Below are 21,324 nucleotides of genomic sequence, written 5' to 3' on the forward strand. Positions count from 1 at the left end.
TTAGTTACAGAGATTTGGAGTTTCCTGGGTTTAGCAAGTTACTATCGTTGGTTCGTGGAAGGGTTTTCATCTACAGCAAGCCCATTGACCAGACTAACCCAGAAATGTGTCCCATTCAGATAGTCAGACGAGTGTGAGTTGAGCTTTTAGAAGCTCAAAACCGCTTTGACTACGGCACTAGTGTTGGTATTACCCACAGGTTCAGGATCGTATACGGTATATTGTGACGCATCTCACATTGGGCTTGGTGCAGTATTAGTGCAAGATGGTAGGGTGATTGCATATGCGTCGCGACAGTTGAAAGTTCACAAGAAGAATTATCCTGTTCATGACTTAGAATTGGTAGCCATTGTTCATGCGCTGAAGATTTGGAGGCATTATCTCTACGGTGTCTCGTATGAGGTATTTACTGATCATCGTAGCCTTCAATATCTGTTCAAACAAAAAGATCTTAATTTGAGGTAGAGAAGATGGTTGGAATTGTTGAAAGACTATGATATCACCATTTTGTATCACCCAGGAAAGGTCAATGTGGTGGCCGATACTTTGAGTAGAAAGGTTGTGAGTATGGGCAGTCTTGCGTATATTCCGGTTGTTGAGAGGCCGTTATCTGCAGATGTTCAGACCTTGACTAATCAGTTTGTGAGTTAGATGTTTCAGAACCCAGTCGGGTTCTAGCTTGCACAGTCGCTCGGTCTTCTTTATATGAGCGCATCAAAGAGCGGCAGTATGATGATCCTCATTTACTTGTCCTTAAGGACATGGTGCGGCACAGTGATGCCAAACAGGTTACTATAGGGAAATATGGAGTTCTGCGAATGCAGGATCGTATTTGTGTGCCTAATATTGACGGGCTTCATGAATTAATTCTTGAAGAGGCACACGGTTCAAGGTATTCTATTCATCCAGGTACCGCCAAAATGTATCAAGATTTATGGCAATATTATTGGTAGAGGAGAATGAAAAAGGATATAGTTGCATATGTAGCTCGGTGTCTGAATTGTCAGCAAGTTAAGTACGAGCATCAAAGACATGGTGGTTTGCTTCAGAAGTTAGAAATTCCTGAGTGGAAATGGGAGCGTATCACTATAGATTTTGTTGTTGGACTCCCACGGACTCAGAGAAAATTTGACGCAGTTTGGGTCATTGTGGATAGGTTGACCAAGTCAGCACATTTCATTCCAGTGGCAGTTACCTATTATTCAGAAAGGTTAGCTAAAAATAACATTCGTGAGATTGTCCGCCTTCACGGTGTGCCCGTGTCTATTATTTCAGATCGAGGTACACAATTTACCTCACACTTCTATAGGGCTATACATCATGAGTTAGGCATGCGGGTTGAGTTGAGTACAACATTTCATCCACAGACAGACAGACAGTCAGAGCGCACCATTCAGATATTGGAAGATATGCTTCGCGCTTGTGTTATAGACTTTGGATTGGGATCAGTTCTTGCCACTTGCAGAGTTTGCTTATAATAATATCTACCAGTCAAGCATTCAGATGGCTCCATATGAGACATTATATGGAAGGCGATGTCGTTTGCCAGTTGGCTAGTTTGAACCGGGAGAGGCTCAGTTGTTGGCTACCGATTTGGTACATGATGCCTTGGATAAGGTCAAGATTATTCATGATCGACTTCGCACAACTCAGTTTAGGCAAAAGGGTTATGCCGACCGTAAAGTTCGTGCTATTGCATTCATGGTTGGAGAAAGAATATTGCTCCGGTTTTCACCTATGAAAGGTGTAATGAGGTTTGGAATGAAGGGCAAGTTGAGCCCTAGGTATATCGGACCCTTTGAAATTCTTGAAAGGGTGGGTGAGGTAGCCTACAGGCTTATATTACCACCTAGTTTATCAGTGGTTCATCCGGTGTTCCATGTGTCTATGCTCCAGAAATATCATGGTGATTCGCCCCATGTGTTAGATTTCAGCTCAGTCCAATTGGACAAAGATTTGACTTACGAGGAGGAGCCGGTGGCTATTCTAGCCTGGCAGGTCTGGCAGTTGAGGTCTAAGAGTTATCCTTCAGTTCGGGTACAATGGAGAGGTCAGCCGATAGAGGCGTCTACCTGGGAGTCCGAGTCGGACATGCGGAGTAAATATCCACACCTTTTCTCCAGCTCAGGTACTTTTTCTAACTCCGTTCGAGGACGAACGTTTGTTTTAGAGGTGGAGAATATGATGACCCAAGGTGTTATCTTTAAATTTAATAAGTAATTCTATGTTCTAAGACCTCGAAAAGCACTATTTATCATTCCTCGACTTGCATGCGCAATCCGTATAATTTTTCGGAAAGTTTTTGTGTGAAAAATAGATTAAAAGGTGAAATAGTGCTTTAAAACTCAACTGAGTTGACTTTGGTCAATATTTTGAGCAAACGATCTTGGATCAGTATTTTGACAATTTCAGTAGGTCCGTATCATGATTTGGGACTTGTGCGCATGCTTGGAATCGAATTCCGAGGTTCCTAACCCGAGATATGGAATTTTGATGAAAAATTAAAAGTTTGAAAGCTTAATGATTTTTAAGAATTTACTGATGTTGGATTTATTGACACCGGGTCCGTATTTTAGTTTCGGAGCCCGGTATAGGTCCACTATAATATTTATGACTTGTCTGCCAAAATTGGTGAGAAACAGAGTTGATTTGATGTGAATCGGATATCTGGTTGTGAAAATATAAGTTTTAATGTTTTCTTAAAAATTTCATTTGATTTGGTGACCGATTCGTAGTTTTAGGTATTATTTTGGCGATTTGATCATGCGAGCAAGTTCATATGATATTTTAGGACTTGTGTGCATGTTTGGTTTGGAGCTCCGAGGGCTCGGGTGAGTTTCAGATAGGCTACGGGTGTTTTGAAACTTTGGAAAAATCTAGTATTTCCAGTTCTGGTTTCCTTCTATGCGATCGCGTAACTGTGTCCGCGGTCGCGAAGGCTTAATGGTCACAGATGAAATTTGTACTATGCGATTGCATAGTAAGGTCCGCGATTGCACAGTTGCAGCAACTAAGTCACTGCGAACGCGAGGGCCAAGCCGTGTTCGCAAAGAAGGAATGAGGCAGAAGCTGAAGCACAAATTTTGTGCTACGCGATCGCACACGGTAGTCCGCGATCGCGGAAGGCTGAGAAGCTGTGCTTCGCTTTCGCGTAGAGCAAAAGCTGGGCAACCTAAAAATGTGCTTCGCGATCGCGAAGCATTGTACGCGATCGCATAGGGTAAAAACGTGGGCAAACACAACTTAAGTTTTGTAAATGAGAATTTCGACCCATTTTCTATCATTTTCGATTTTGAGCTCGGGTAAGACAATATTTGGGCTATTTTTACGGAAAAACATTGGGGTAAGTGTTCCTTATCTTATACTGATTATATTTCATGGTTTCATATTCATTTACATCATGAATCCGTGAATTTATGGAAGAAAATTCAGATTTTTATAAAATCTTCCAAAAATGTAATATGAAGATTTGAAAGCCAATCCGATGTCGGAATTTGATAATTTTTGTATGGTTGGACTCTTCTCGAAATGTGTGTTCGAATTTCGTAAGTTTTTTCTAGATTCGAGACATGGGCCCCACTGTCAATTTTTAAAGTGAATTTTGGATTTTATCCGAAAAATTAGTAAATTCATATGGAATTAATTCCTATGATTCGTATTGAGTATATCGAATTGTTTGTAAATAGATTTGAAGCTTTTGGAGATAAATTTAAAAGGAAAAGATGTGGTCGAGTAATTGATTGAAATTACAAAGCGAGGTAAGTGCCGTGGTTAACCTTGACTTGAGGAAATAGAACCCTTAAATTATTTGTTATGTGAAATGCATGTGAACGACGTATAGGCAAGGTGATGAGTGTCTATACGTCGTCAAATTAATTGTTTGCATAATTATTGGAAAATCCTAAATTTGTTTTAATACACGAATTAATTGTTATGATAATTTTTTCTCTCCTATTCTTTGTTAAATATCAATTCTTGAATTCTTGCAATGATTGCTACATGCTGATTTGATTTATGTGCATTAGTAAACTGCCTATTTTCTCCCTGATTTTCATAATAAATTGCTATTTGTCATTATTTATTTCATAATTAAATCGTAATTATTGTATGCTTGTTGTCTTAAATTTTTTTATATTAATTATTGCATTTATTGTTGCAATTTCTTCTATAAGAATTAGTAAATGGATATATTGGGGGATCAGGTTGCACGCCGCAATAGACTTATTAAAAGTCCATATTGGGGGATCGGGTTGCACGCCGCAAGAGACTTGTTTAAAAGTTCATATTGAGGGATCGGGTTGCTCGCCGTAACAGACTTATTTAAAAGCCTATATATATTTGATTAAAATAAATATATGGGAGGATTGAAAAATGAATATGTTGTGGAAGCGGGTTGCAGCTGCAACAGAAATTGATTGAAATAATAATTGGTTATGATTGCTGAGTTGGCTTCAACTATTAGAAATGAGTTACCTGATTTAATTCTATTATTATGGTTATTACTATTATTGCGTCCATGTTAATGTAAGTGACCTGCCTTAGCCTCGTCACTACTTCGTCGAGGTTAGACTCGACACTTACCAGTACATGGGGTCGGTTGTACTGATATTACACTCTGCACTTCTTGTGCAGATTTCGGAGTTGGTCACAGCGGCGTACCATAGACTTGCTCGAATTTTAGCTACTCAGAGGAGACTTGAGGTATAACTGCACATCGTCCGCAGTTCTGAAGTCCCTGTCTATCTTATTTTAGCTGTGTGTTTGCTTTCAAACAGCTTTATTTTATTCAGACATTTATTTGTATTATTCTAGAAGCTCGTGCACTTGTGACACCAATTATGGGATGGTATTTAGACATCGTTATTTTAATGGATTATTTACTACATTTTAGACTTTACTTCCGCATTTGTTTCTTTGTTATTAATAAATTTAAAATTTATTTTAAAATGGATAATATTATTCTAATATTGGCTTGCCTAGCAAGTGAAATATTAGGCGCCATCACGGTCCGAAGGTGGGAATTTCGGGTCGTGACAACGGTGTATAACAATATTTTTCTTGTAAAGTCATATCAGATGAAGCAGAACTTGCAGCTATTATTTTTAGTTTAAAAAATTAGGTGGACGACTATTTGGATTAATTCTTCAAGCAATTTTAAGGGCAACTTATATTATAAGTAAATAGGAAGATGAAAAAGTAGGATGATAAAATTGTTTTGGAAACTCTAAAATATCAAAATATATGTTGTACATTCCAAATGAACGAGTATATTCTATCCAAAATAGAATTAGTAGTATTTCAATGGGCAGTAGAAGGAATATTGTAGGTTTGGGAGCCTAAACTGAAGTACAAAATAAGTTGGTGTGTCCGAAAGACACGCTTTTAAACTTCATTGGTAAAACTAAAAAGGCAAAAAAGTAAAGGGAAGCTTCCGGTGCATCAGTGTGTCCCCTGATTTGAGAGCGAAAAATTAAGACAGTTTCAATTTCCTCTTCCAGATCTAACGCTCACCATACTCACACAGTCACACGCACACACAGAGAAAAGAGAGCAATAGATTCATTGATTAATCGATTGAAGTTCAGAAAATTGACGAAGTATTAATATTGATTTTAGATGAAGCTATTGAAGCTGGCATTTTTAGTTGCTTTGGCATCTGGACTTGGAGCTATTCTCATCTACATCACTGGTCTCTCCTCTCCACGTGCGTAGATAAATCATTTACCCGTTCTTTTATTCGCACCAAAATATAGGAAAAAAACTTACTATTTAATTGTGCACCGACTTGTGAATGTGAATGAAGTGATAAAATTTGTTCGTTATATGTGTAGATGGATCATATCATGTCTCGGATGAGGATTTGGAGGCATTGCGAACTCTACAGAGTGGTTTTCAGAAGTGCGTGGTGAGTTGGACTTTTTTTTTTTTTTTTTTGGTTATGCGATTTCAATTTTGATATGGAAGTTTGTTCTCATTGCTCTAATGAAGCTTTAAAGTATCTGAATTGTCAAATGCATAGGTGAACTTCTATTTTGTGCACTTTTTTTCGTACTGCATTGTGGGGACGCTAGAAAATGAAGGAATTTTGGCTTCATGGATATATTACTGTTTAATTACTACTAACTTAGATCGGGATGCTAAAAACTTAGCATCTTTTAACGTCTTTTAAATAATATTTCATGTTAAATTACGGTACAAAGATCAGAACTAGTAGCTTGCTCTTTTAGGCAGTAGGCTAATATTGGTTTAGCTTGGGTCAGTGTTTGTTACCTCTCTGTATGTTTTCTGATATCATTAGTTTAAATATGTCTGTAGCATTTTCTTCTTGATTGAGTATGTGGAATGACATTCTTCATAAGTTTAAGATAAAAGCTGAAGAATAATATTTTTCTAAGCAAGCAAAAGTTTTCATTAATGCCCAAAAGGAAAGCACTAAGATAGTGCTGGTCTTTTCAAAAGAGAACCAGCCTTTCACGATCAGCTTTCTTGTAATGCACCTATGGGATCTACCAAACTATTCTCATAAAACATAATGTAATTTACGCCAGAGAGCTAAAATACTAAAACACTTAAAAGTATGTACAGTCGCAGGATTTCCTTAAAAATATCTCTGGGATCTTTCATTCACAAAACCCAAGCAATGCAGGCTGGTATTTTCTCCACATCCCTTTCAATTTTATCTGAACTTACATCCATCTCCACATCAAAATAAGTCGGCATCACTCATTCAACTCGATAAATTTGAGAAACAGTTCCCAAAATTGCGCTGCCACAGGGAAATGCAAAAAGGTGGTCATTTATGTGCTCCACACTTTCAAGTTTTTGCTTTAAAAAACAGTGCAGAATGCAGAAGATAGAGAGGAGAGATTTTCAGATCCGAAGCCGAAGCCGAGCCGAGCTAGCGACGACGACGGCGCGAGACTTGCTCTCTTCTCAACTCTTTAAGAGCTAAAAGAAGTGCTTCTATATACAAGCACACAATTTTTCCTCTTCCTATCCAATGAGGGACAAAGTTCCTTTGTAAAAGGGACTAATTCAAAATTTTATTTTCCTTCATTTCTTTTCCCAGCATTTTTGTTTTAATTGATAAAACCCAACAATCCCCCACATGAATGGGGAATGGCTATTCGGAAAAAACATGCATGAAAAAACTATGTGATTCGCAAGTAAGGATTAATCTCATTTGGATAAGTAGGTTTCCCTTTGAACTTTCCGTAGTGAACATATATCGGATATACTCGATCAATCGGTAGATTTGATATCTTTGAACCGTCGAACTTTAGTGTATACCTAGACAACCATACGTCACACAATCAACCCTTAACCGTCTTGGTTCTCATTCTTGTGTTCATTAACATCGCCTGGTTTCATAAGTGCGTAGAGAACTGGCCTTACAAAATTTTTCTTGAAGCGGCTTACACTTCACACTTACATAGGTGATTCCTAAACGTGTTATCCTGTAGATACACTATTTGATATACCCCGTATCAAACTTAGAAACCATTAAAAAGCTTTAACGCTTTATCCTTGTTACTGAACATTGTCTTCATCATGAGAATGGACCAAAATTTTATTTGACAATGTTTAACCGTCACTAATGACTTTGTTTGATCTCCTTGAACCTAGATCTTGGATCTCCAGTCTCCTAGGTAGAGTTACTGCCACAGTGACTTGTCCTTGGCCATAGTCCCATTCCCTTTGATGACTTCTCAACCGCCTCTCTAGTTAGGCCTTTTGTAAACGAATCTGATACATTATCTTTTTGACTTTACATAGTCAATTGTGATAATTCCACTAGAGAGTAGTTGTCTAACGGTATTATGCCTTCGTTGTATCTAATGAGATTTCCCGTTATACATAACGCTCCCAACCCTTCCTATTGCCGCTTGACTGTCACAATTTATGTATATAGGTGCCAAAGGTTTGGACCAAAATGGAATATCTTCCAAGAAATTCCGGAGCCATTCAGCTTCTTCACCGACCTTGTCTAAAGCTATAAACTCAGACTCCATTGTAGAGCGGGCGATGCATGCCTGTTTGGACGACTTCCCAGACACTGCTCATCCACCAATGGTAAAAACGTATCCACTTGTGGATTTTGATTCTGTTGATCCGGTGATCCAATTTGCATCACTATATCCCTCAATAACTGCGGGATAAATATTATAATGCAATGCATAGTCTTGGGTATATTTCAAATACCCCAAAACTAGTTTCATTGCTATCCAATGAGCTTGGTCGGGATTACTTGTATATTGACTAAGCTTACTTATCGCACAAGCTATATCAGGTCGTGTACAATTCATAATGTACATCAAACTTCCCAACACTCGAGCATATTCCAATTGAGACTTGCTTTGACCTTTATTCTTTACAAGAGTATGGTTTAAATCAATTGGCGTTCTTGCAACTTTAAAGTCCAAATATTTGAACTTTTCAAGTACCATTTTAATATAATGAGATTGAGACAAAGCTAGACCTTGGGGAGTTTTAAGGATCTTAATTCCCAAAATTAAATCAGCAACCCCTAAGTCTTTCATATCAAACTTACTAGTAAGCATGCGCTTAGTCAGTGTTGTGAAGAGCGTGAAGCGAGAAAAAGCGACAAGCCTCTTTTCGCTTAAAGCGAGAAGCGAAGCGCTCGCTTTTTGAAGTGAAGCGGAATTTAAAAAGAATATTAAAATAAATACTGCATAGACAACACATGTAACTGTAAGCAAATGTTCAATACTTCAATGTAAAAACTAAAGAGTAGCATAAATTAAAGCACAAAATGAGCATATTATTCTTCTACAAGATTGTCAAATTCTTGTATTCCACTATCATTATTGTATTGCTCGTCATCTTCTTCAACTTCTTCTTCATCAACTACGAAAAAGGGCAGTATAACTGAAACGAAAAAATGGGCAGCATTTCAGCTTTTTTATCACTAAAACAGTGCAAGAAAATGAAGAAGAAGAAGAGAAGAATGAGAAAGAAGAACTGAAGGGAAAAAAAATTCGCCAGCATTTCGCTGCTATTTGGACGCTGAAACAGTAAAAGAAAAAGAAAAAGAAGAAGAAGAAGAAGGAGGAGGAAGAAGAAATCACATACCTGGACTAAACTTGATGATCTTGAAGTTAAAAAGTGTAGAAAACTTGGAACCCTAGTCGCCTCTTTCTTTCTCTGCTGCTGGTGGTCGATATGTTTTAATAAAAAAATAGCTTTTTTAATTAAAAAGGTTGGCAGCCCTTTAAAACAGAGAAACGCTCGCTTCAGTCGCCTCGCTTCGCATCGTCGCTTCTCGCTTTTTAGTGGGAAGCGACCGTTTTTGAATACCTGCTACGCTTCAGATAGCAGAAGCGGTGGTTGGGTCGCTTCGCTTCGCTTCTCGCTTTAAGCGAGGAAGCGCCCGCTTTTCACAACACTGCGCTTAGTAGCATTTATGTTAGCAATGTCGTTACTCATTATCATTCTAAACCCTTTAACAACTAATCTTGCCTTATATTTGTCAATAGTACCATCAACTTTCATTTTCCTTTTGAAAATCCACTAAGAACCCAAAGGTTTGTTTCCTGAAGGAAGATCAACCAATTTCCAAGTATGATTACTTAATATGGATTCTATTTCACTATTGACTGCTTCTTTCCAATATTGTGCTTCCGAGGAAGGCATTGCTTCTTTGAACGTTTGAGGCTCATTTTCCAACAAGAATGCCAGAAAATCTGGTCCAAAGGAAGTAGTTGTCCTTTGACGTTTACTACGTCTTAGATTTTCCTCATTAAAAGTACTTTCCTTTGCTTCTTCCCGAGGTCGCTTAGATTTTTCACTAGACGACTCACATTCCCTTTTATACGGATAAATATTCTCAAAGAATTCAACATTATCTGATTCAATTACCGTATTAATATGATTGTCGGGATTTTCTGATTTATGAACCAGAAAACGATATGCCTTACTATTTGTTGCATATCCTATGAAGACGCAATCAACGGTTTTTGGTCCAATCTTTACCCTTTTGGGTTTAGGGACTTGCACTTTAGCCAAACACCCCCACACTTTAAAATATTTTAAGTTGGATTTTCTTACTTTTCATTTTTCTTATGGAATGGATTGTGTTTTTATATGGGGAACTCGATTGAGTATTCAGTTAGCTGTAAGAATAGCTTTCCCCCCAAGTTCTGAGGTAAACCAGAACGTATTAACAAGGCATTCATCATCTCCTTTAGCGTTCTATTTTTTCTTTCCGCAATTTCATTAGATGGCAGTGAGTAATGGGCAGTTGTTTGGTGAATAATGCCATGTTCCAAACATATTTATTCGCTACCCATATCACTTTTTATCATTTTGATCTTTTTGTTTAGTTGCGTTTCAACTTTATTTTTGTATTGCTTGAATGCATCAATCGCTTCATCTTTACTATTAAATAAGTAAATATAGCAATATCTAGTATTGTCGTCAATAGAAGTTATGAAATACTTTTTCCCACCGCGAGGTGGTATTGACTTCATGTCGCAAATATCTGTGTGAATTAAGTCTAAAGGATTTGAATTCCTTTCAACTGACTTATAAGGGTGTTTAACATACTTTGATTCCACACATATTTGACATTTCGAGTTATTGCATTCAAACTTAGGCAATACTTCCAAATTAATCATTTTTCGCAAAGTTTTGAAGTTGACGTGTCCTAAACGTTCATGCTATAAATTATTTGACTCAAGCAAGTAAGAAGAAACTGAAATTTTATTCATATTCAATGGCAATTACATTGAGTTTTGAAAAGGTCCTCAGTAAGGTAACCTTTTCCTACATACATTTCATTCTTACTAATTACAACCTTGTCAGAAACAAAAACACACTTAAAGCCGTTCTTGACTAGAAGTGATGTCGAGACTAAATTCTTCCGCATTTCAGGAACATGAAGGACATCGTTTAGAGTCACAATCTTGCCGGAAATCATCTTCAAAGCTATCTTGCCCGTTCCTTCAATTTTTGTAGTAGCGGAATTTGCCATAAAAACTGTCTCGTCGGGACCAGCGGGAGCATAAGGAGCAAACAACTCCTTGTTAGCACAAACATGACGAGTAGCCCCAGAATCAATCCACCATTCTCTAGGATTTCCGACCAGGTTGCATTCAGAAAGCATGACACACAAGTCGTTTATTTCGTCATTCTTCTCAATCATGTTTGCTTGGCTTTTCTTCTTGTCCTTCTTTGGTGCACGACAGTCAACAGCCTTGTGTCTAACCTTTCCACAATTGTGGCAATTAACTTTAAACTTCTTTTTGCTTGGGTAATTCTCTTTTTGCTCGTTGAAGCTTCCTCAACAATATTTGCACTCATTATTGTTGAATTTTCACGAGACTTTTTTTCTACAGTCTTGTTGTCCTCTTCAATCATTAGCAAATAATAAGGTCTTCCAACGTCATCTCCTTGCGCTTATGTTTCAAGTAGTTTTTACGGTCCTTCCACATTTGAGGCAACTTTTCAATAAATGCCGCAACTTGAAACACTTCATTTATGACCACACCTACAATCATAAATTTAGAATTAATAATATAATCAATATCTTTAATAAAAATATTGATTCGATTTATACCTTCGGCAAGGAGGTCATGAACGATGACTTGCAGTTCTTGAACTTGAGTTATGACAGACTTACTGTCAACCATTTTAAAGTCCAAGAATTTTGCGGCAACAAACTTTAAGTCCAGCATCTTCCATCTTGTACTTCTTTTCAAGAGCGTTCCACAACTCTTTCGAAGTTTCCATGACACTGTAAACGCTGTACAAGCCATCTTCCAAACAACTCAATATATAATTTTTGCACAAGAAGTCAGAATGCTTCTATGCCTCCGTGACCACAAACCGCTCATTAGCCGGAGTTTCTTCTCCGAAGATTGGAACGTCCTCGCTTATAAAGCGCTGCAAACTAAGTGTGGTCAGGTAGAAGAACATTTTCTACTGCCAGCGCTTGAAGTCCACGCCGGAAAAGTTTTCGGGCTTTTCTGCCGGTGCCATCGCCGGCGCAGGCGTTCTGCGACTTGAAGATGCAGTAGCCATTGCAACAGTAGTCGTCCCAACAGAACCATTTTGTTATTCCGTACTTGTTGTCATTTTTCTGTAAAAGAAATTGACACAAACAGAATTAGTATCTCGGTGAAGTTTTTATATCTTCAAACCGAATACAAACAACCGAGTAGAAAATCACAAGGATTTTAATCTCGGATTGAGTAGAAAGTCACAAAGACTTTAATCTCAAACTGGAGTAGAAAATCCGAAGATTTTAATCTCCAAAACGGGAGTAGAAAATCACTTGGATTTTAGTTTCCCAAACCAGAAAGTAAGATTAACACAGAAATAAATATTAAATTCCTTAAGCTTGTTAGTAATGTGTATTCAAAACCAGAAAATCAGAAGATGTTAGTTTAAGAAAACAAAGATAGAAAATTCTGAGCCCACAAGTTTCTTGTATGTCCTTAAGGAATTTAATCCCCTCACAGTTGCCCAAGGTTTCAGATTAATTCATCCCAGGATAGAATGGAATAACTATTATGTGATAGCGGCACTTCAAATCACAGAACTTTGGCGAACTCAAATGGCGGAGCAAATCACACAAAATGCTTAAGTTTTTGCTTTGAAAAACAGTGCAGAATGCAGAAGATAGAGAGGAGAGATTTTCAGATTCGGTGGTGGAAGTATGAGGCTGAGCCTCTATATTTATAGCCAACAAAGTTGAGTCCCAACAGGTGCAAAGGTGCCTGTTCGTTTGAAGAGGTATCTATTCTGACATAAAACTTTGAATTACTGTTAAAAATATTAGGAAAGGAAAAATTATCAAAATAATTATTAAAAATTTCCAAAATAACATTTTTCGCGCAAAAATATGAGGAAAGGAAATATTAAATGACAGAAAAGGAAAATAAATTTGGTCCAAAAAATTATCAATCAATTTTATCAATTGACCGAACCCAAATCCGAATAGCCGAAGCCGAGCGAGCGACGACGACGACGCGAGGCTTGCTCTCTTCTCAACTCTTTAAGAGGTAGAAGGAGTGCTTCTATATATAAGCACAAGAATTTTCCTATTCCTAGAGAAGTTTGGAATGGAGTCCTAGAGAAGTTTGAAAAGAGGCTTGCAACTTGGCAAATGCAATACCTCTCCATGGGTGGCCGGTTTACTTTAATCAATAGTGTACTGGACAGTCTTCCCACATACTGTGTCTTTGTTCCCAATTCCAACCTCAGTCCTAAAGCAAATGGACAAACTTAGAAGGAAGTTCTTATGGGAAGGGTGCAGCAAAACACACAAATTTCCACTAGTGAAATGGCTCAAGGCAACACAACCAAAATTCAAAGGAGGCTTGGGCATCAGGGATCTACAAGTACACAACAAAGCTATGCTCTTAAAATGGCTTTGGAGATATGGACAGGAGGAATCTAGGCTATGGAAGGACATCATAGTTGCTAAATATGGAGCACACAACCACTGGTGTTCCAAGAAAACCAACGCTCCTCATGGAGTTGATCTATGGAAGAACATCAGCAACCACGGGTATGAATTCTTCCAAAATGCAACTTTCAAAGTTGGGAATGGAACTAGTATTAAGTTTTGGAAGGATAGATGGTTCGGAAATACACCTTTGAAAGACATGTTTCCCAGTATGTATCACATTGCCTTGAACAAAGACTCCGATGTTGCTCAAAATAGAGACAATGGCACCTGGTGCCCACTTTTCAGAAGAAATTTGCAAGATTGGGAGGTCAACAGCCTACTCACAATGTTAAGCTCCCTAGGTCACAACATCGAAGATCAACAGCCTGACAAACTTATTTGGGGAAATTCTAAGAGAGGCAAGTACACAGTCAAAGAAGGATACATTCACCTCTGTGACCAGAATCCAATAATAGATAACTGGCCATGGAAACATATCTGGAGAACTAAAGTGTCTACCAAGGTGACTTGCTTCACATGGTTGTCTCTAAATGGGGCCTGTGTCACTCAAGGCAACTTAATCAAGAGGAACATCACACTAGTTAATAGATGCTACATGTGCCAACAACAGTCAGAAAGTGTAAACCACCTATTCCTTCACTGCTCAGTTGCAAAAGAAATTTGGAACTTCTTCTACACTATCTTTGGTCTGAAATGGGTTATGCCACAATCAACAAAGCAAGCTTTTGAAAGTTGGTATTTTTGGAGAGTTGGCAAATCCATTAGAAAAATCTGGAAAATGGTGCCGGCTGCAATTTTTTGGTGTATTTGGAAAGAAAGGAACCGAAGATGTTTTGATGGCATATCAACTCCACTCTACTCCCTCAAGGCTGCATGTTTAGTTAACTTATTTAGCTGGAACTATCTCACCCCGGAACTATCTCACCCCTGATAATAGTGCTGATACTTTTGTGGATTTCATTAGCTCCCTGATAGTGGCATAGGCTTTTGTAAATGGAGCTAATTACCCTATCTCTTTTGTACTCTTTGCATCTTCTTGATGCCCTTTAATGAAACTAATTAACTTCATCAAAAAATTTTCCTCTTCTTATCCAATGAGGGACAAATTACTTTGTAAAAGGGACTAATTCAAAATTTTATTTCCCTCCATTTCTTTTCCCACCATTTTTCATTCACACCTCTTTTATTTTAATTGATAAAACCCAACATAATGTACATCAGCTTTTAGATCTTTATGATCAGTTGACAACATATTTGTTCAGAAATGTTTGTTGTATTTGCTAACTTTAAAGTGATGCAGAGTGCAAATGGATTAGGTTTACAAGCTGTGAGTGGCAGGGACAATTGTGAGGTTATAATGAGGTTTCCCAGTGAAACAGTTCCAAAGTGGGTAAGTTTATTTTTCGCGCACTGCAACCATCCTCTCGCCCCCCACCCCCCAAAAAAAAAAAAAATTCCATGTTTCTCTGTCCTAGCTACCATGCTAGTATAATAATCTTCTTCATTATTAAAATTCTGACACATCAAAAGTCTAATCCTCTTTCTTGCACAAGAACTTAGATTGTCCCTCTCTCACTCGATACTTATTTCATAAAGTGCAACTTGCAAATAGTTGCTGAATATCCTCAGCTAATAACTAACCACCTTTTTTTGTTCCACATCTAATAGAAAGATCCAAAAACGGGAGAACTTGAGGGCTTGTCATATGAGCTGAATTTATGTGAAGCTGTGGCTACTTGGGAACAGGTCACTAAGTTTTTCACTTGACTACAGGATTTAATTTGTACTATTTGTGTTATTATTGAAATTAAAGTGTTCTGCTTCTCCAGCTAGAGCATTTGCTTGAAGCTGGCTTACCTAATATTTACAGCTTGTGTATTGTTTTACATACAACAATTGATTTAAATACAGTGGGATGATTGCTCAGGTGAGGAACAGTACCACAGTACTCACTAAAGAGTACATTGATGCTCTACCAAATGGATGGGAGGACTATGCATGGCGGAGGATTAACAAGGGAGTACTCCTGTAAGCGTGATCTCGCTTTTGACCATATGGTTCTAGATATTGTTGGTACTATCACATAGAATTTCTTAAATATATATGGCATAACTAGTTGCATAAACATGAACGGAATGATTGAATTTTTCTTCAACCAGGCAAACACACTGCGGACACTTGTCCTTCTAATGTAATACATTATGTTGCTAACTTTTTTGATCAGTAAAGGATATTTCATTAATAGCAAAAACAACGCAAAGAAAGTGCTGGAATATTTACATCAGAATCATTCAGCAGGCGGTAAAAGGCAAAAGGGCCAGACTAGCTCTAAGCCATAAACATCACCTGTCCATGTAATGATGCTATAACTTCTAGCATAGATTCAGCCACATCTTTAAACTCCATTTTGCATGGGAAAAAAAGACAATTAATTTTGTCTCTAGACTAGATTATAATGACCCTCGAAGCACCTCTGGTTCCTCTCTTCTCGTAAAGCCCACCAAATACATGCAGGAATTATGTTCCACTTCTTCAAAATTTGTTTGTCCTTGCTTTTTCTGAACCAGCAATATAGTAGCTCATAAGTAGTCTTTGGCATTACAACTGTAGCCCCAACGTACCAAAAAATAGCTGCCAAAATAGGTGGGAACAGTGTAGAAATAAGTGATCAACACTTTCACTCTCTTTATGTTGTTAACTTCTTGATCTAATATAACTGAAATCTTCTATGTGATCTTATAGCAGTGTGCAATGTGTAATTGTATATCATAGGATTGTTGAATCTTAATGTAAGGCAAAAGTCTTAATGTAAGGCAAAAGTTCTTCAATCTTTGATGAAGAACTTGAAGATTACGTGAACGTCACCTTCCTGTAACTAAAGAATCTGGGTGTGTGCTGATTTTAGCGGACGCGTCACTTTTCTGGTGCAGGAACCGATGTGAAAATAGAACTCTTTGCATGGAAAAGCTCTCTCTTGTACTTCCAGAAAGACCACCATTAGTTCCAAGGCAGTATGGTCGATGTGCTGTTATTGGCAATTCAGGAGATCTTCTGAGAACAAAATTTGGCGATGAGATTGATGGCTATGAAGCTGTTTTCAGGGAAAATGGAGCACCGATACAGGTTTTGCGATCTTATCAACTTTTCCTTTTCACTTGATTTTGTGTACCCTTAACACCTCCCTTCTTTATTGTTTTCACAGAACTACACAGAGTTTGTGGGCTCCAAAAGTACATTTCGCCTTCTTAATAGGGGTTCTGCTAAAGCTCTTGACAAAGTAGCAGAGTTGTATGGTATTGGCACCATTCGACTTGTTGTAGGGTTTGATCTTTTATTACAATCATGCTAAAAATCTTAAATTCTACAGACAAAGGAAAGGAGGTGCTGATAGTCAAAACAACTATACATGACATCATGAACAAGATGATTCGGGTGAGTACTTTCTTCTGCATTTGATATGCATGGACTTGTAAAATATCTTTTTGTTTTGCATGATGTGCATTGACTTAGACTATATTAAAGAACCGTCTACCGATGGAGGAAGTAAGAAAATATGTTCCATGAAAGTTCAGTATTTGGTCTGGATCCTGGTGCACCTAACAAACCCATGCCCAATGTTAACCTGCGTGATTATCCATGTTGATATGATAATGGTTAACTATTATCCCCAAGCTTATCTTGTGGTAAGGGGTTGCTTGTTAGAAGACTGAATGTGTATTTTTCTCGTAGCAAAACAGAGAAGAACAAACTTATTTGTCTGGACGGTTTGGTAGGAAATAGATATGTTATATGGTTACAGAAAAGAAGATATAAAACAAATGGAGTGTTTAGTTTTGCATCCCAAAGAACTGAGAGTGTCAGTCATGTGGTGTAACTACATCGAAATTCTGCAATGTCGAATGCAAGCACAAGTATAATCATAACACTGACTGTACATCCAAGCTGACCTGTGTGCTGCTATTTGGGAAGCTCTATCTTCTAAGTCAAATCTATAGTGAGTTATTTCTTATATCTTGTTTGGGAAGACGTTTTCCTTTTGAAACAAAACAAAAATCAGAATTTTGTACTGCTTGTTATTCTATAGCTAGTATATCCACTCCAAAGCGTCTTGCCTTAAACTAGATATATCTTTCGCCATATGATACAATATAGCTGTTTCTCAGGCAGACTGGAAATTATTTATTTACACCTTCCTGTGTGGTATGTCTTTCTGTAGGAAGTTCCAATTCTCAACCCAGTATATCTCATGTTGGGTGCATCCTTTGGTTCTGCAGCAAAAGGAACTGGACTAAAGGCTCTAGAATTTGCCCTTTCCATCTGTGATACTGTCGATATGTATGGTTTTACAGTTGATCCAGGCTATAAAGAATGGTAAGATGAAGCTAAAACAGCTTATATCAGATTCCTTTTTTCTAAATATTCTAGAACATAGTGACCAGATCTTCATGTCCAGCATACCTGATCAGACAGTGTTTGTATCATCTCAGGACTAGATATTTTTCAGAGTCTCGGCAAGGTCATACACCTCTGCAGGGAAGGGCATACTATCAAATGATGGAATGCCTAGGGGTTAGTAATAACTGCTTTTATAAAGATGCTAATCTGTTTCCTTTTCACCAAATAGTGGCTTTCCTGTTGATGTCATCATCACTTAAGTTATTACGATAAATCTAAGGGTGGGAAGTTGGCCATATTATGATGAAAAGTATAGTTAACTGCTTAACGTTAATTATCAAAGAAGAAAGTAAGCACACTTATCACAGAAGAGACCGAGCATGGAGATCTCAGATTTTTCTGTAACACATTTTCACATACATCGGCCTTGTAGATACATCCCGGAGAAACACTAAAATCATACTTCTAACTTGAGAAACAGTCATGAGAGAATTAATAACAAGCATTTCCAGCTGTTATTTTTTTTTTCTTTCACGGTATTATGAATTTCCTTCATTGATAAATTGCACATCTAACTTTTATCAAAATTTTAAAGCTTATTAAAATCCATTCCCCTATGCGAGCGGATCCAAATCGTGTTGTGAAGTGGTTACCCAGCCGCAGCTCAATCACTGCTGCCCGAATTGCATCAGAGAAATTGCTGAGGTAAATGATCATATTTCCTGCTGCCGCAATAACATTTACTTCAACGTCAAGAAATCCACATCCCAATGTACTCTCAAATTTCTTTATTCAAATTGTTTGACAATTTCATTTAAGCTCGGTCTGCTTGTCTCTATAGGAGGGTCGGAGCTGGATCGACCAATCTTTTGGCTACATGTTCCATCATTAAGAAACAGAAAGGAAAGAATGTGGACATGTCAACCCTTAGAAGAGCAGCCGGTGAACATCACAAATATGTCAAAGGCACAACAATGTATCCTTTGGAGCACAATCCAGGACATGGCCAACTCTGCACAGTTACCAACAAATTGATAATCAGAAAACTGAACTAACACTAAGATCATTAGACCAGATTTCAGCGTTATTCTGTGAAAAGTGCCTTGCGTGCCTTGGGAAGATGGCCTGCTAATATTCTTTTATGTGCATTTCTTGACCGCTCAACCGTCTTGAGAGTTCGCAGCGCTTGAGACCTGAATGTTGAACACAAGGTTGGTTTAAGCCTTATTGACAGGCACGTGGAAGGTTATGGTGACTCTTACCAAATTACACGACATGAGTTTTCCATTTATTTTTATGTACTCTTTTGGTGGCTTCTATGGACAGATTATTTTCTTTTTCAAGTTTAACTCTCTCAAATGTATATCAGGTATCATCTCTCTTCTACGAGTAGTTGTTTGTTTTTAGCATGAAATGAAGAAGTCAAGCAGTAATTGGCATTATTTTATGGATTAGAAAATTTAGGATCCTTGTCCATTTAATTGATGGTGTCTTTCGGCAACAAAACTTCATTTTGAGATATAAAATTCATATTTTTGTTCTTTTTCGGTTTTTTTCTTTCCCCTTTCCTGTTTCAAAACATACATCATTGGAGTCCTTGAATTCTATTTTCAATGAGCAGCGAGGGCAATGGCTCATACCACTTATCTGACGTATATAGTTGGAAGATATCCGATATCCTCTTCTGAATGAGAAGCCAGAAATGAACAAGGTTGCCATTTTTATTTTTCATAACCTCCACATTGCTATAACCTGGCAATTGAGCAGTCTGGAAAACAATCCCGATATGTTTCAGAATGAGAAGCCAGAAATAACCACGGTGATAAAAAGCCATTCTCAACTACCACAATATAATGCCTTTATATCCTCGCAAATTGATTCTTACATCTCTTTGCCAAAAAAAAGAAATTAACAGAACGAATGTTATATAACTGATCATGTATGCTTGCTCCCCCATTCTACAGGCCCTCTATTGTTTTCATAAGGGAACTTAACAGAAAACTAATACGCATAATTCGTCCAATCAATCAGGAGAACTGGTGTCCACCTACATTGAACTATTTATGATACACAAGAACCATTATCTGTCCAGGATCATGTTTCATACCACCCGACTTCTTCCGTCAAAGTCGAGAAACCATCTGGCCATACAAAAGGACTCAAAATTAGAATTACTTGCTAGAATAGAAACTGCAGTTTGCTGGCTCTAGAAGATATATAGGGTTCTGCTCGAATCTGGTGGTCTTGCTGGCCAAGAACTCCAAGAAGCAAATTAAAGGTGAGGGGAAGCTAATGGAGTAACAAAACAAAATGGCATCTAAACTATCAGTTCGTTCGTTTCAATACTAGTCCCAAAACATTCTGAAAATCCACCTACGTGAAAAGCAGAACTCTCAGAAGTTCTTGAAGAAAAGATTCTGGATGAGTACCCAAAGATTAATTGCAGAATCTCCTAGGCTGTCGATTCAGAATAATCAATAAATTGTACTCCCCTGTCCCAAATTAGTTGTCATGTATTACTTCTAGAGAGTCAATTTGACTAATTTTTTAGACTAAATTAGATTAGATAAACTCAATATTTTAAAATTTAAATTTGGATACTCACAAACTATTCAAAAAGTACTACACGTGCAATTTTTCTCATATCAAAATGATGAAAAAATACGTTTTAAAACATTGGTCAAAGTTCACATAGTTTGTCTCACAAAACAAGACAACTAATTTGGGACAAAGTAAGAGAAGCTCGCTTGCGCTGATATTTATCACTGACCAGCAGATTCCTTTCTCCTAAAGCCTGTCAAAAACCAACCAAAGAGAAAGGAAGCATTTCCGACCACGACTTCCGCCAAAAGCTGAACCTGATGCAGGAAAGTTTGGGAGCAAGCAGGGGACGATGTAAGAAGGTTGTAATGGGTGCATTGAAGTTCAGCCTCTAAATGGGCAGTAACTGTGGTCAAATAATTTTTAAGAAAATATGTATATACTAAGTTCGCACCAACTACAATGGCACAAAGGCACCCACATCCACTAACCTAAAATCCTAGATCCGTCTAGAGGGGGGGGGGGGGTAACATCCCACTTTTGGAGAGGATAGGCTTGTCTGTGCTTGCGCGTGAGTTTTTGCTTATGGTTACCATCCAAGGGCAAAGAGGACCAAGATATTCACTTCACATCTTCTTGTCCTCTACTTGTGATGACAAGCCAACTGTTCTGATGGTTAACAAATGACCATCTTGATCAGGAGGCACACCTAATCTCATTTTTGATGAAGACGACTTCCTAAACATCAATATATGCAACACAAAGTGCTCAGCAGGGTCACTGTAACTCAAGTATGTCTTCTATGAGGTTTGTCATTCTTATCTAAAAGTTCCGCAGCAATGTTTCTACTCAATGTGGTTGGGCCCTTGTCATGACCTAAGCCCGTGGCACGAATTATCCGATTTGGGCCTAGGCCCGCACGGTTAGTCTTTTTGGGCTACGCCGCCACGAGT

At 37.9% G+C, this 21,324-nt stretch overlaps 1 protein-coding gene across 2 annotated transcripts; it reads left to right on the forward strand.

Moving 5' to 3' along the window:
• The first annotated feature begins 5,423 nt into the window (after window positions 1-5,423).
• Window positions 5,424-19,371, forward strand: LOC107832490 (sialyltransferase-like protein 2). Of its 2 annotated transcripts, XM_016660342.2 has the most exons (12): window positions 5,424-5,704; window positions 5,832-5,905; window positions 14,736-14,825; window positions 15,104-15,181; window positions 15,363-15,463; window positions 16,366-16,558; window positions 16,638-16,728; window positions 16,803-16,867; window positions 17,652-17,806; window positions 17,923-18,004; window positions 18,426-18,535; window positions 18,672-19,371. In XM_016660342.2, the coding sequence occupies exons 1-12, from the start codon at window positions 5,617-5,619 to the stop codon at window positions 18,883-18,885; spliced, it is 1,341 nt and encodes a 446-aa protein (XP_016515828.1). In that variant the 5' UTR covers window positions 5,424-5,616; the 3' UTR covers window positions 18,886-19,371. The 2 variants fall into 2 exon arrangements, with proteins under 2 accessions (XP_016515828.1, XP_016515829.1); XM_016660343.2 differs by lacking the exons at window positions 5,424-5,704; window positions 5,832-5,905 and adding an exon at window positions 12,629-12,756.
• The last annotated feature ends 1,953 nt before the right edge of the window (window positions 19,372-21,324 follow it).

This window comes from Nicotiana tabacum, chromosome 4 (assembly GCF_000715075.1).
Source record: "Nicotiana tabacum cultivar K326 chromosome 4, ASM71507v2, whole genome shotgun sequence".
NCBI classification, from domain to species: Eukaryota; Viridiplantae; Streptophyta; class Magnoliopsida; order Solanales; family Solanaceae; genus Nicotiana; species Nicotiana tabacum.